Raw genomic sequence first — 14,723 nt, 5'->3', positions numbered from 1 at the left:
AGCAGAATCTTAAATGTTTTTCTAGTTATATTTCAGCCTTTGTACATAACAGTTTTCAGTTCCTCCCAGCTCTCACAAGGTTCTCCAGTGTCCTTCCCTTTTAACAGTATTTGTGCCGCTTCTCTCGTCTTGGGGCTGGAGTCAGGTGAAAATTGTACGTGTATTCCTGGCCATTTTCTGAAAAGAGAGAGACTGATTTCTCTCTCTTCTCTTTTCCCTAAAAGCAGCTCGAATGCCCAAACTACAAGCGCTTATGGGCTGAATTCCAAAAGCTGAAGTTCTTTATGATTTCCAACAGTATTTACCTTGCAGAGGAGGGTACAAGGGACTGCATTATGGAAATTATGCTTAATCTCCTTTAATGACACCAGGCAGATCCAAGAGGGTTTTGAAGAGAGAATAAATCCTTCTGAATTAATCATTCTAGTGTTCCCAGAAATTAACTTGGCCAGAATATTTTAAGATGAAAGAAGCTTGTGGTCAGATATACGTGCCACAAGATAAGGAAGTGAGGCAGTAATAAACGCAAATACTGGGGCAAAAAAACATGTAATCAGTAGTGGCTCATAAATAACTTCATGCACAAAGAATGTCCCAGGTTGTTGGGCAACTTGGGCCTCAGTATAAAAACCTGAGCAACTCAAGACTCTTCCATCCATTCTTCTTGCCTTTGCCTTGGTGAATCAGGTAAGTCTGAACCCATTTATTCTCTTCTTATATGTTGAACTGTTGCCTTGATGATTTTGTAGCTTTCCCTCACGAATGTTGTAGTACATTCAGCTATTTTTCTCTGAGGGACAAAGGGGTTTTCATATGAAAGAGGAAGTTTTCTGTTGGTGGGCAGTTATAAAAATCATTGAATGGGGCAGTTAGTCACAAGTTACCCAGTTGGGTCTATTTATTCAACTCTGGAATCCAAACAAGTTTTCAGGTCTTGCAGATGAAAATAAAATATCTGTAGTGAATTCTTGGGTCTTTTCAGAGTAGTGTTCTGGTCTGTGGAAAATTCAGCTAAGGCCGGAAGATCAGAAGAACACGGGGATACTGGCCAATACTGGCAGTCCTGGGCCACCAGCTCTCCACAGAGAAAGCAATCATCGGTCCATCCCGCCTTTGAAACACAACTCGTAGTTCTTCCACAGGCAAGGAGTGACCTTTAACCAGTTGCTTCTCCATCCTCCAAACAACTGTGGACAGATTTGCACTGTAGCTTCTTAGATCTGCTGCTGATTTTAATATTAATAGCAATACACAAAAATGGAAGTGTTCCTGAATTCGGTTGCCTGTGCTTCCGTTTCTTACTGAACAGATTTTAAGTACTTAAGCTTCTATTTTCCACTTTCTAAAACTGGGAGAAGGGACCTCCAAGATGGAATATGCATGAGAGGAAGCTACAGGAGTGAAATCAGAAAGGTTATTTGCTGTATTAGCATTAGGTAGAATGTTTGTCATCATTGACTCTTTAGCAAAGAGGGAAGCCTTGGATCAAGAATACCAAGCTGAGTCTTAGCTGTTACAGCAGAGCACCTTCATCTGAAGGCTACAGAGTCATCCTCCATTTCTCTAGGACACACAGAACCCTAATAGTTTCCCGGTGTGTGGCCACAACTGCAAGGGGAAGTGTTGAAAGTGCCTTTTCCCAAGGGTAGTGTTATGGCCGTGTGGTTAGGGCACTCTGCAATGGGAATTAAGAGGCTTTTGGCACCAGCATGTACGCTGGTTCCCGGGTGTGCTGACTAACCGTGGAGGCTTCAGGGTAAGTTCCTGACTGAGGTGCACCTGTGCTACCTTCTCTAGCAGTCTCCTTAAAGAAAATACAAGCTCAACCCTGTTTTCGAAGTGCTTCCTGTGGATCTGGTGAAAAATGTCATCTTGCTCCGCACGGAAACTCATGTTAGCATGCTATACACTCCCTTTATCAGAGAAATTCAGCTGTACAAATAGAGTTTTATCTAAATTCTTGTATTGCATTTCCATCTTTTTTTTGTGTTTCAGACTTTTCACCCCACAGCCATGTCCTGCTATGACCTGTGTTCTCCCACCCCCTGTGGCCCAACCCCGCTGGCAAATAGCTGCAACGAGCCCTGCGTCAGGCAGTGCCAGGACTCCACAGTGGTGATCCAACCATCTCCCGTGGTGGTGACCCTGCCTGGACCCATCCTCAGCTCCTTCCCTCAGAACACTGCCGTGGGTTCCTCAGCATCTGCAGCCATCGGGAGTGCCCTCAGTGCTGGAGGTGTCCCCATCTCCTCCGGCAGCTCCTTGGGATTCGGCGGCTTTGGGTATCCAGGCCTGGGCAGCGGGTACAGCCGGCCCTACCGTCGCTACAACACCTACCGCAGTGGCTTCTATGGGCCGTGCTAAAGCGTGAGGAGCAAGCAGGAAGGAATGACCAGGAATGCTGAAGCACGACCCGATGCAGGACTGAGCTCATGGCCATGGTTTTCAGAAGTGATGTTAGATACCCACAGGTCCAGCTCAAGTTACTGGAGCTGTGGGAACTCGGCATCTCCTAAAATCAGGCCTTTGCTTGTCTTACTTTTGTTATGCTTTACTTTATATTTCTGATCAAATGTCTTGTTCTCTTATGCTTTTTTGTATTTTACAATGACTAGGTAAAATATGTAATTATTAGAAATTATTCTGCATAACTGACAGTACAGTCCATTTAAACAATGAAGAAGGAAGATCTCATTTTGCCGTGTGTGTCATTGTGCGAGTGGGTACCGTCCTTAGTGGACCATGGAAATGTATTCCCTACACTTTACATTGCTTCCTTCCATTCCTCAGCCTCATTAAATTTGTGCTGCATCATACTCTGAGTCTGCCTGTACTTTTTTCTCCCAGCCCCTTTCCAAGCTTGTCTGTGGTGAAACAGGTCCCATTGCAAGTCATCAGTTCCAGAAAAAAACTGCAAAAACCTTCATGCCAATTGCCATGGGAGAACAAGTCCAATTCCAGTTGTGGAAATTTTTTTTTCTTTTGTCTATACGTGATAAATCCAGTCTGAGACAATTTATTGAAGGCTAGAAGTAGATGATGTTCCCCTGCAATGGGTGCATCTCCTGTAAGCAGGAAATCTTAAAGTAAGGGAGCTGCTTCTCTTTACACTTTAAGGACCCTTTACCTACTGTAACATGGAGGTGAAAAAAGGCCCTTTAACTCCCTTAATATTTCTTTTTTATGGGATTTTTTTTTTTTTTGTTTTTGAGGCTGATGTCTTTGAAGAGGGATGAGAATGGGTCAATAAGCTGATTTGAGGAGGGGAATTAAATCCCCTTCATTGAGAAGTGGAAGAGCCTCATTTCAGGAGAAAGCTCACTGTGGGGGATACTGTTTCTCCTTGTCCTTCTGTAGATGTAGTAGACAAAAGTATCTACGTAGAAAAGAGGACACAGAGATGCAGCAGGAAAATTTACAGGTGCATGAAGAACATTAGAAATTATAGGGATAACCCTTTTTCTGAAGCACTGGCTCCACTCATCTGTTTTCAGCTTGCTGCACAAATAGGATACATGTGCTATTACCTGGGTAACCTGGAAGAAGATTGTGACTTTCTTTACCCCCTCAGTCATACTTAGGCAGACCCCTCTAAAAGAAGGGGGAGAGGATGCTTTTCCTGAGCCCAGCTGAGCTTGCTCAGGGCGGAGGTGGTGGGAGAGGGGCAGAAGCTGGTGCAGCCGCTTGGTGCAGTCCTTTGAGTGCAGCTTTCTGCTGGGTGCAGAACCTCTTGGCAGCTGAGATCAGGCTCTGGTAAGTCTTGAAGGCTTTGTGGTGTTTTTGAGAGGGAATTGGCCTTTAAAATTTGCAGGCCTGGGATGGACATCTAGGAGAAAGAGGATAAAAGATTTTAAGTGCTAACCCTTTCTCAGTGTGTCTTTATAAACTGCTTCCTACCTGTCGTGCTTAGTACACGCGGACTTTATCAGGTGTTGCTTTGTTATAGCTTGATATCTGTGTTGCAATAAAGGTTGTGTTTAGAGACTGGGAGAATTTGTCTCTAAGGGAAGAAGGTTTTAAAAGTTTCACTTGAAGGTTCTGGATGATTCAGTGTCCTGTCAGCCCATAGGGCTCACAGCCTGATAGCTGGGAAATTTCTTGCATGGAACCTTTGTCTGTGTCTGCACAGCCTGATGCTGAACTGTAATTAAAGCCGGGGAAAGATGTTGACAAAGTTATATTGACTACAGTCATCAGTGGAGCTAAATTAAAGGTGGTACATCAGTTCCATGAAAGAATTAATAATTTTAAGGAGTAGGTTTTGTTAATGCACAACAGAAGAGAATGGAAAGTTAGCAATGTGATGTTATAATACAGCAGAAGGTTGGTCTGAATCAAATGTGTAATATGTTTTTTTGCCATCTCAAGTGAAGCTTTTGTTTTATCAAAGAGGGTGAACTGCAAAGGAGTCATCATTCTTTTGCAGTTGTTGCAAAATAGATTTCTCTTATGGAGAGAGTATCTAATGTATCTAATGCAGCAGAGAAGTTACAATTCCATGGTATTGATATAGTTTTAAGGCTGAGGAACATTAGTGAAGGTATCTTTAACATATTCAGGTGGACAGATAATGACATTTCCCATGGAAAAAGTACATTTTCCTCCTCTTGCAATCCCCTTATGCAATTCTCTGTTAAGCTTTCTTCCGATCAACTGCACGAAATCTCTCCACAGAGGTAGCCCCTGTGCATGTACACTCTTTCCAAAGTTGGGATCTTTTATTCAAGCATTTAGAAATTGTAGCAGAAAGCCTGGTATGCAGCTCGCTTCGTCAAAACAAAACCCAAAACCACTCCTCAAGCATCATTTCCCCGCTTCATACCTGTCCCAAACTACCTTCTTTGGGTTAAAACTTATCGTAGCAACAAGTATAGCACAGTCCCAAAGTAAAAGATTTCTCTGTTTGTTTTTGTAGTTAAAAACAAAGTATTTTATTCACTGCTGCAGAATATGAGCTACACTATCATCTTACAGAGAGAATTTTCTAGGCCAGACAAGCCCAGGCGCTGCCTCTCAAGTTGTTATTGTGTTGGCTTTGGAAATGTCTTTGTGTGGTAGACTGTGGGCTACATAAACCGGCAGCCTGTGTGCAATAACACATAGTACCAGAGAAATCAGGTACTATTTCAGATACTAATCAGGTACCAACCAGAAAAAACAGCAGCATAAAACCCGGTGCATGGTAGAGTACATGTGCTCTGAGCAAAAGAACTGTCTGTATCTTCTCTTTCTCAATTTATAAACTTACATCTGTTAATACATATCACTGAATAGCTGGAACAAGCTAGTCCCATAGAAAAAAAGAGTAACATGAGCTGGTTTTGCAGGACACCAAGTATTTGCTGCTGCTGTCAGTGAAAATGTATTTCAATACCAAATTTTGTAAAGCTGAAACCAGAATTGTAGCGTCTGCTGTGCGTACAGGGGCAAGGGCAGGCGCAGGAAGGCTCTGAAGAGCAAAAGCTTTTATAGCTTTCTCAGGCTGCCTGGAGGATCTGAGACATTCTTGCACATTTACTAACTAGTTCCTGCATTAATTTTTTTTTTTTTTTTTGCATGTGGCTGGGTTCCCACTAGTGAATGGTTTTGTTTACTGTTTATGTTTATTGCCTGGACTTATCCTGGTGTTGGATGAAAACCACGATCCGTGGTGTCTCTTTCATCTTTCTGGTTTGCATCCATTAAATATGCCTGGCTCCATTATACTGACTCCACCTTCCCAAATTGTGGATGAGTCAAAATTCAATTTGCTTAGGAATTTTGTCTGCTCTTTAGCATTTTGGTCACACTGGCCCATGGGAGTATCACCTGCTGTCACAGCAGGAGCTTTTAATTTAAGTCCTGAGTGTGCAATTTCATCCCTGATAAGTGACTGTGAGATTTAGGATGAGTACCCTTGTTAACGTTCCAATGAATGATATCCCAAAACTTTCAGCTCCTGGGATGAGGAGATTGAGCCAGCCAGGCTAACCTGACATATGATCACCTTCGGGAGAGGACTTGTGATTCTTCTTCTCATTGTTATACCTTTTGATGAGTTTGTTTTCAAAACCACAAGTTGTCTTATGGTCAATAGATAGTTATTGCTGGAAAGGATTTTTTTTTTTTTTTAACATTTTGGTACCGCGGTAGTGTGTCTGTGTGTGTGCATTGGTCAGAGCATCGGGGAAAGCCTGGTAAACCTCAAGGGAGAGAAGAGCTTCAGTCAGTAGTGTCAATGATGGGGGTCATCACATACCTCACACCCAGTGACAGCTGATTGGAATGGGGTTTTTAACATGTGATTTCGTGCAAATAAAATACTTGCATTTTAAGTAAAAACTGGAAGGGCTCCAGTTTATGACACCATTATAATATGAGGAAGCTTGTGAGATTCGTCAGTCACAATGAACTGGTCACAAATTTTAAGCACTGATGATGATGTTCAAATAGTGTCAGATACCTTTGCATTTTCTGATAATGCATTATTTGCGTGTCTGAGCCATTGATGAAGACCTGTTGTGGACTTTGAAGCCTTTTGTTCTTCAAAAGCATACAATCAGCATTTATTTCCCAGGAGATCTTCAAGATACTCACAGTTCAGAGACAATTTGCATGTCTCTAGCTAAGTGATTTAAACATTAGGGAGGGGATCAGTTTTCCAATCTCTGCTCTCCTAAAGTCTGCTTAGGCATTGCATGCAATTCCTTTTTAATCTAGAAATTGTCTTTGAAAAAGAAATTGAATTGTCGCACATTGCAACGTTCTTTAAGACCATGCAAAATAAAGACATTATTTGCTTTCAAAAGAGGAAAAAAGAAGGAGAATATTATAAACATCTGTAAGTAGCCACCATTAATTTGGTGTATAATTTTGTGTAATAGTGCGAGACACAGTAGGGGAAAATAATAATTTAATGCCAAATGTAAAACTCCTTAGCGACTTTAATGACCCCATGGGTAAGCTTGTGCAAGACTCTGAGTACCAGTGTCTCTGACTAGCCTAAAATTCACATTCATCCTCAGTCTGACCTGGATTGTTTTCATGGAGTTTGATGTAGGAAGAAAGCTAAAACTGCCAACTCTTTAGATTAAGGACTTTGGCACTCAGCTTCTAAATTGAAGAGCTGTGTCTCAAATTCCTTCATGGAAGTGTGGTAGTTTTATATTAAAATGAATAGATCAGACTGCTGATACTCTTTCATCCTGTCTCCTGAGTCAAGAAAGTAAAACAATATGGTCCTTCAAATATATCTCTTTCCCAGTAAGTACCTTTGAGACTGGTTAAGTGCCATAAGCTCTGCAAAGTAATTTCTATAACAATATTCTTTTCTGAATTTGTCTTGTTGTTTGCGAGGAATTTGGCAAACCTACAGTCGAATTCAGAGTCAGAAATAGTAACTTCTGGCTTTTTCAGAGTGAGATGTGTCAAAAACTTGTGCTCTCTATGAAGAGGGAAGGGGGATTTCACAGGGGAGTTCACATGCATCTTTCCTAATATATGTATTCATCTGTGTCAAATGATGTACATTGCATATATTGTCCTTAAAATGCAAAATAATTTCTTTAGTAACTCAGATGAATCAGTTGATCTGACCAGGAATTAACTGGGCTCATAAGATTTTAAGATAAAAAGAAACCTCTATAGTGGAATGCATATGTTATGGTGAGGAAATTAAATCAGGGCAGTAAATACAAACAGTGAGGAAAAAGTAAATCATCAGCTGGGAATATTTTGCATACAAGAAGTCTTTAGCAATTGGCTGGTAAATAGCTACATGCACAAAGTGTGTCTCAGGTCCTCAGGTGCTCTAGGACACAGTATAAAAGCCAGCACAGAGAGAGCTGCTGCCATCCACTTCTGCCTTATTCTCCTTGGTGGAAAGGGTAAGTCTGACTCTGCTCACTGTCTTTCAACGTCCTGAATTGTTGCCTTCGTTGTATTTTATTTTTAAACTGTCTTGTCTATAGCAGTCAAAGGTTTATGTTCTTTCTTGGTGTGCATGTGTGAGACCTGCAAGTAGCTCTTTCTGTAAAACAGGGCAGCTGTTCTTTGAAGGGTAGCAATTCCTGGGCACAGGACCTAAGACCCATTTTTCATTTGTGTTGCGGGATCATTCAGTTCCAAGATGTTAAAATTTCTCTGCATGTGAGCTGCTCAACAACTAGAAGTGGCTGTGGGGAATCTGTACAGAGATTTGGGTTTTCTCTCAGCCTTTTCTGTAGATAAACAAGTTAGTGGGCTCAAATTTTCAGAAGTGCATTGAGCAATATTGGAAGGACATCCCTTCTTGCACCAGGATACCACGAAAATAATCCTTCTCTGTTCCTAAGCACTTTGGGACCAGAAATATTTGAATCGCCTCCTTCTAAAACGCTCTGAATGCTTTGGCATTAGATTTCCATTGCAGCACCTCAGTAACACTTAACTGGAATATCAATAGTAAAGCTGCTGCCTGTTCTATTTGCTTATCAAAAGATTTTGGACACCGTTGACTTCCATTCTCCCCCCTCCCTTTCAGAAACAGGCAGAAAGTTGCTTTCTCTGTAAGAAGTAAGAGGAATAAGCACAAAGAAAGGGGGACTGTTAAATAAGAATTAGGCAGAATATTTGGGTTTTTGCTGCTTAAGAGACAAGCCCATCTGTGGGGAGGATAATAGCTCCCTTTCACGGGCAAGTGTCACATTACCAGGTTATGCTTCTCACTTTTACCTGCTGAGGAATTTATTCTTCTTCCCCCTGTTATGGGGGAAGACTCTCCTTGCTGTACCATGCAGGAGATCGTAAGTCCCTGACTTCCCACCTACTGCAGGGCTGCACACGCTCTGCAGGAGTGTTGCGGGAAATGAGCTATCAAAGACTGCTCAGGAGCAGGTAGTCACCCCTTGAACGCTCCTCTGCAGTCTAGAGGAGTTTGGGTTTCATTGAAGTCTCCTTTCAACCTAGGACTAACACATTATTCAATTCTCCACAGTCTCTAGTTAGTTTCTTGCACTCTCCATTATCTTAGCAGCTTAATTACATGACTATAATTATAACTTCTTTCTTGTATTTACTTCCATGTATTGCAGACTTACTCCTGTCCCGCAGCCATGTCCTGCTACGACCTGTGTCCTCCCACCCGCTGTGGCCCAACACCGCTGGCAAATAGCTGCAATGAGCCCTGCGTCAGGCAATGCCAGGACTCCACGTACATCATCCAACCTTCTCCTGTGGTGGTCACCCTGCCCGGCCCCATTCTCAGCTCCTTCCCACAAAATACCACAGTGGGATCCTCAGCATCTGCAGCTGTAGGGGATGCTCTCAGTGCCGGGGGGGTCCCTATCTCCTCTGGCAGCTCCCTGGGACTTGGGAGCCTTGGATACTCAGGTCTAGGTGGCTTTTATGGGAGGTCCTACCGTCGTTACAACCAGTGTGGGCCATGATAAAGCCTTATGGGAAAAACCACAAAGGAACAACCAGAAGCTTAAAAGCATGATCTGGGTGCAGGACTGAGTTCATGACCACGGCCATATGCTTGCTGACTACCCTCAGCTTTTCCCTGAGCTAATGGGACTGCAGGAGCTTGGCATTTCTGATTTAATGCCTTTCTCTGTTATCAATGAGGTGAAAAATGTAATTTATGTTGTTGCATGTAGGAGCTGGGTGTCCAGCTGTAAAGCATTGCCTTGAAATGGATGATTAACTTTCTCCATATTCAGCCCTACTGCTTTCTTGTGCTGTACGTTTTTTAAAATACTACTTCTCACCCATTAAATTTATGGTGCATAATAATTTGTGTCTTACAAAGTTCTTCCTCTTTGGAGCCTTCTGTGGGAGAAATTTGCCTGTGCATAAATTGTCAGTACCAGGCAGACCTTCATTTAAATCATAGCATACCAATTAGTAAGGAGGTAATTACAGATAAATGGAAGAAATGAGTAATACCACTTTTTTTGATAGGGTATATTTTCCTTCAGTCACACTTCTTTAAGTACAATAAAGAATAATCATTCCGGGCTAACAATCAATGGGGCAAAAGAGGTGGGAATGCTAACACTCTCTTACAGGTACTATATAATTTAATATCTTGGTATTCCAATTCCTCGGAGCTCATAATATCTCAGCAAACTCTGGTATTATTTTCATACTCGCTACTTAGATTATGGTGAAGATCTTGCCATTAACAAGGAATAGCAGTAAGTATCAGGAAGAACACTTAAAAATCAACAAATTAAAGGTAAAATTACGTATGATTTCTCCTTTGTTGGCTTGCTAGTTTAGGAATGCTGCAATTACGTGGTAATTGGTTGCTAAATTATGTAATGATTTGGGGGCCTTTGGGGTGTCACCAGAAATCCTCACAACAATAGCAATTACCCTGCCCATTCTGAACCTTGGGGAAGATAATGACTGCTAAATTGCTAAACAAACATTCATGAACAATGCTGTTGATGCCTTAAGGATCCCAATTAAACTTTCATTCCACATTTTAAAGAGAGATTGAGCAGGGCAGATTGACGGATAAAGTAACTCGGCATGACAGGGAGTTTTGCTCCTGAGGGAGGCTAAAGGACAAAAGAAAACCAGAGAAGTTCTTGTGCATCACCACGGGGTTTTAATGTGAAAGAGGAGCAGAGCAGCCAGTTACAGAAAATCAAGGCAATACAAGGGGAAACACGCGATGCAGGTGTCATGCTCTGGTACCAGTGCCCTGCTGAGGACCCAGGGGACAGCCAAGGGGATGGAGGGATGCAGGGCCTACTGAGGCTCAGCCATGCCACCAGGGCACATGGTGGCACAGGGTAGGGGGCTGCTGGGCACACACGGCCTCCTCCTACGCCCGTGCCAGGGCAGCTGGTGCGTGCTGCTGGTCCCCGTGGCTCTTGCTCCATGTCCTCATGACGTGGTCCTCGCTTCAGGGCTGTTGCTGGTTCAGGGCACCATCCTGGGGGTCTTAGAACGACCCACAGCTGCCGCGGCGGGACCTGCCCCACCTCTGGGCACCAGGGCGGTAATACCCCGTGCCGTAGGAGGAGAAACCAGAGCTGTAGGACCTCCTGCAATTGCCAAAGCCACTGGACCCATAGCCCAGGGAGCCCCCATAGCCCACATTACCTCCATAACCAAGGGAACGGCCATACCCAAGGGAGCCACCATAGCCCCCACAGCCCCCCAAACCAAAGGAGTTCCCATAGCCCCGGGAGCCCCCAAAGCCAGAGGAACCCCCAAAGCCCAGGGAGCTCCCACAGCCCCCCAGACCAAAGGAGCTTCCGGAGCCCCGGGAGCCCCCATAGCCCCCCAAACCAAAGGAGGCCCCATAGCCAGAGGAGCCCCCATAGCCCAGGGAGCTCCCGTAACTCCCATAGCCTCCCAGACCAAAGGAGCTCTCATAACCCCGGGAGCTCCCATACCCCAAGGAACGCCCAGAGGCCCCCACACCAAAGGAGCCCCCCCCATAGCCCTGCAAACTTCGGGAACTGAAGGAACTCCCCAACCCAGCTGGCCCTGACGATCCCACAATGCTCTCCTGAGGAAAAGAGCTGAGTATGGGGCCTGGGATTGTCACCACAGCTGGTGGGGGGAAGACGACTGCTCTGGAGTCGGGGCATTGCTGCACACACGGCTCATTGTAGCTCTCGGCAATCGGCTGAGGGCAGGTCACCTCACAGGGTCTGCAGGACTCGCTGTAGTAAGACATCCTTCTTGTGATGGCTGTGAATCTGCAAAGCACAGCAGTAAGGACATTTCAGATACAGAATTTTTCACTTGCCTCTAGATGCCTGTGCTTGCTTTGTCATTCATGGAAATTGTGACAGCCCAGAGTTCATTACCTTGCAAAGTACATCTACATCTGGCCACATATATCACATCCTAGACTGTTTGCTGTCAGGTTTCTCTAGACATCATGCACAGATGTAGACATCTAATGTCATTTGTGGTCAATCCCACGCTTGATTTCACTGCTCTTGCTTGTAGCATGATAAATCTAACTTACTAAAACCAGCTGAAACAGGCTGAAGTATGGTATTTACAGCAAGTTAAGAAAAGTATCAGACAGAGCCAGTTATTTCTACAGTTTCCTATTACTTCCCTAGTAGCACTCCCAAATAGGAATATTTGCTCTTATGGGGCAAATACTACCACAAGATGGTAGATACTATGATCACTCTGATATTTTTAAATTTTATGATGTATGTAGATCCTGAATTGGAACTGAAATGCCTGGGCAATGGTTATTCAAAGTGGAATAGTAAAGCTTCCCATTTTGTTCTAAGGATAACACCTTCTCACACCTGCAGTTCTCTAACCTACCAATCCATAACATCACGTAGAATTTAGCATGAAGAGAAAAAGGCTTGAGGAAGCTAGAAATTCAACCAAATTGGACTTACCCTGTTCACCGAGGAGAATGAGGCAGGAGATGTGGGTAGAGAGGCTTTGAGTGGAGACAGCTTTTATACATTTCTCAAACTGCTTACAGGTATGGAACACCCTTCGTGCCTCAGGTCCTACATAGTGACAAAACAACCTCTCCATTGAGGGATTTAATTTTGCTTGCTTTGCACTGCCACTCCCCACCTACAAAAACAATTGCGATACAATGGCAATACCAATTTGTGGGCATTGGCCCTGTGGATGGTGAGACCATTCAGACATCTGGTACCCAGCACCAGCACTGGGGCATCTGCTATTCAACTTTAAGTTTCAAGACAGTAAGTTTGATCTTTAGGGTAGATGATTAAGGATCAATTAAAGTTATCTGTCTTTTAAGAATAGTGCCATATAAGTGAATACTAAGAAAATACGTGCAAGCTGGATAAGAAGAGGAAGAAAGGTAATAGAAAGAGGGAGAATTTCAGGTATCTGCATTTAGTTTAGAAATCAGGTTTCCATCATCTGTATTGGCTGATCAAATATCATTAATTACTCATTAATTACATGGTGGATTCCATTGTTATTTTTACTGCTGTCTTCTGAACTGTCATTGAGGTAGTAGCACTTCAGAGATGTTCCAGATTCTCCTAGGAACGACAAGAGGCTTTACAAACACCCACTAAAAATTAATATTTGATGTGTTGTACCATTGTGTTATACACAAACACCCAGCTATCAGCACGTAATTCTTGTGCAAGAGCATCAGTTCAGGCATGTGTGAATGAAGTGCTCTGTGTCATTAGGTACAGCATCATGCATGAGCGAGGGAGTCATTTAGAGGTGAGAGCAAGCAATCTGGAAAGTCTGGAGTAGAGATTTTAGGGCACCAATTTGAGACCCCTTGTTTTTCAGAACATGGACAGATAGCCAATTAAGTCTGAAAATTCAGATAATTTTTAATGGGGCTCTTCCCCTCTCCCCCCTAGAATAAAAGGCAATAAACATTTCAGGCATATTAGCAAAATACTGGCTCATAAAGGGAGATAAAGCTACTATCTAGAGTCTGTAGCATGGACATGTCATAATCTCCCCAAACATAGTAATACTTAGTAAAATAAAGAACTTGATATCATGAAAGAAAATCAAACCATCGCAAACATTGAAGTTCTAAATCACAGTCTGTTTAGGGACTCAAAAGGAGTGACATTGGTTGGCATATTTTTAAATGATGCTGTTTCATAACAAGGGAGCTTCTTTTAATGTGATAATAACAGAAATTGCAAGCACTAAGTAGTAATGAGTATTTGTGAAGCAGCTTAAAGTCATTATCTTCCAGGTGCCTCTCGTTATTATCAGCACATCCTGATGACACTTCAAAGACACAGCTACCTTACAATTTAAAGGCAATTTATAGCCTATCTTTTGCAATATTGTAAAATTATAAAACATCAGATTTGCAAATAACTGTATGATGCCACAGGCTTACCCCATTAAAGTATATCCCTTTTAATACTATTTTATTAATTTCTCACCTTTTCTTAAGTGGTCAGCACTTCAGGGGTGGGGGGAAAGAAAATTAGGATAGTTTTAAAATGTATTTCTAACCGAATTTCTAGAAGTAGAGATTTCAAAGGAAATTTGAAATGTTTGGTATTAGCTTTAGAGAGAGATCCTGTCAACAGTTGTGGCTCTGTCAATAAGGCTTTTTCTGCCTGCTTGGGGGTGTCACTCAGCCCAGCCGTTGCTCTGTTAACCTGGTGGCACCTGAATTGTCTCAGAAGATTTGAGAGAAGGATGTTGGGAGAGGTTTCGATGGACTGATTCTAGCTCCACTTGGGTTGTACTTAGTATTTCTAGTGATGATGGGATTGTATCATTCCCCTCTATCATTTCACAAGTGCAGTAAATCAGACACTGACCATCCTGCCTCAGTTAATTGTAGGTAAAATGAAAAGCTTAGAGCACAAACTAAAATCTTTTCCAGGCCTTACTGCTTTCGTGCTGTTATTAGCAATAGTGATGTCCCATCAGGAGTAAGCTTGCACTGTGTCAGCTTTTTGCTCTGCTATATAACAACATTTATAGATCTCTAGCCAACTGCAGGGAGAAATTGGGTCCTCTCAGAGCCAAACTACTAGCTCACGTTGGATGACCTTCACCTGGTTCGTGCACATGGCACCATAAAGGGCTACACACCACTTGAGCATTACGTTGAACATTAAAATGGGACTAACATGATGCAAGACTATTGCTATGGCTTTCAGTTGATGACTGTATGGCAAACCTTCAGCTGCAAGTTCCCCAAATCCCCTAAAATGACAATCACAGATAACTGATTGTTATTGTCATCAGCAGTTGTATCACACCCACACTAACATTTGGGAGGG

General features: G+C 42.9%; 2 protein-coding genes across 2 annotated transcripts; one reads left to right on the top strand and one right to left on the bottom strand.

Moving 5' to 3' along the window:
* Window positions 1-2,007: 2,007 nt before the first annotated feature.
* On the top strand, window positions 2,008-2,364 carry LOC134525918 (feather keratin 4-like). Its single transcript, XM_063357230.1, has one exon. It carries the CDS (start codon window positions 2,014-2,016, stop codon window positions 2,362-2,364), a length of 351 nt encoding a protein of 116 aa, XP_063213300.1. The 5' UTR covers window positions 2,008-2,013.
* Window positions 2,365-10,915: 8,551 nt separating this feature from the next.
* LOC134526127 (scale keratin-like) lies at window positions 10,916-14,510 on the bottom strand. Its single transcript, XM_063357632.1, has 4 exons — window positions 14,480-14,510; window positions 12,890-12,983; window positions 11,457-11,681; window positions 10,916-11,228 (listed from the first exon to the last, which is right to left on the bottom strand). Exons 1-4 carry the CDS (start codon window positions 14,508-14,510, stop codon window positions 10,916-10,918), a joined length of 663 nt encoding a protein of 220 aa, XP_063213702.1.
* Between the last annotated feature and the right edge of the window lie 213 nt (window positions 14,511-14,723).

The sequence above is a fragment of the Chroicocephalus ridibundus genome, chromosome 21, assembly GCF_963924245.1.
Source record: "Chroicocephalus ridibundus chromosome 21, bChrRid1.1, whole genome shotgun sequence".
In the NCBI taxonomy this organism is placed as follows: Eukaryota; Metazoa; Chordata; class Aves; order Charadriiformes; family Laridae; genus Chroicocephalus; species Chroicocephalus ridibundus.
This window is presented reverse-complemented; position numbering and strand designations above follow the sequence as displayed.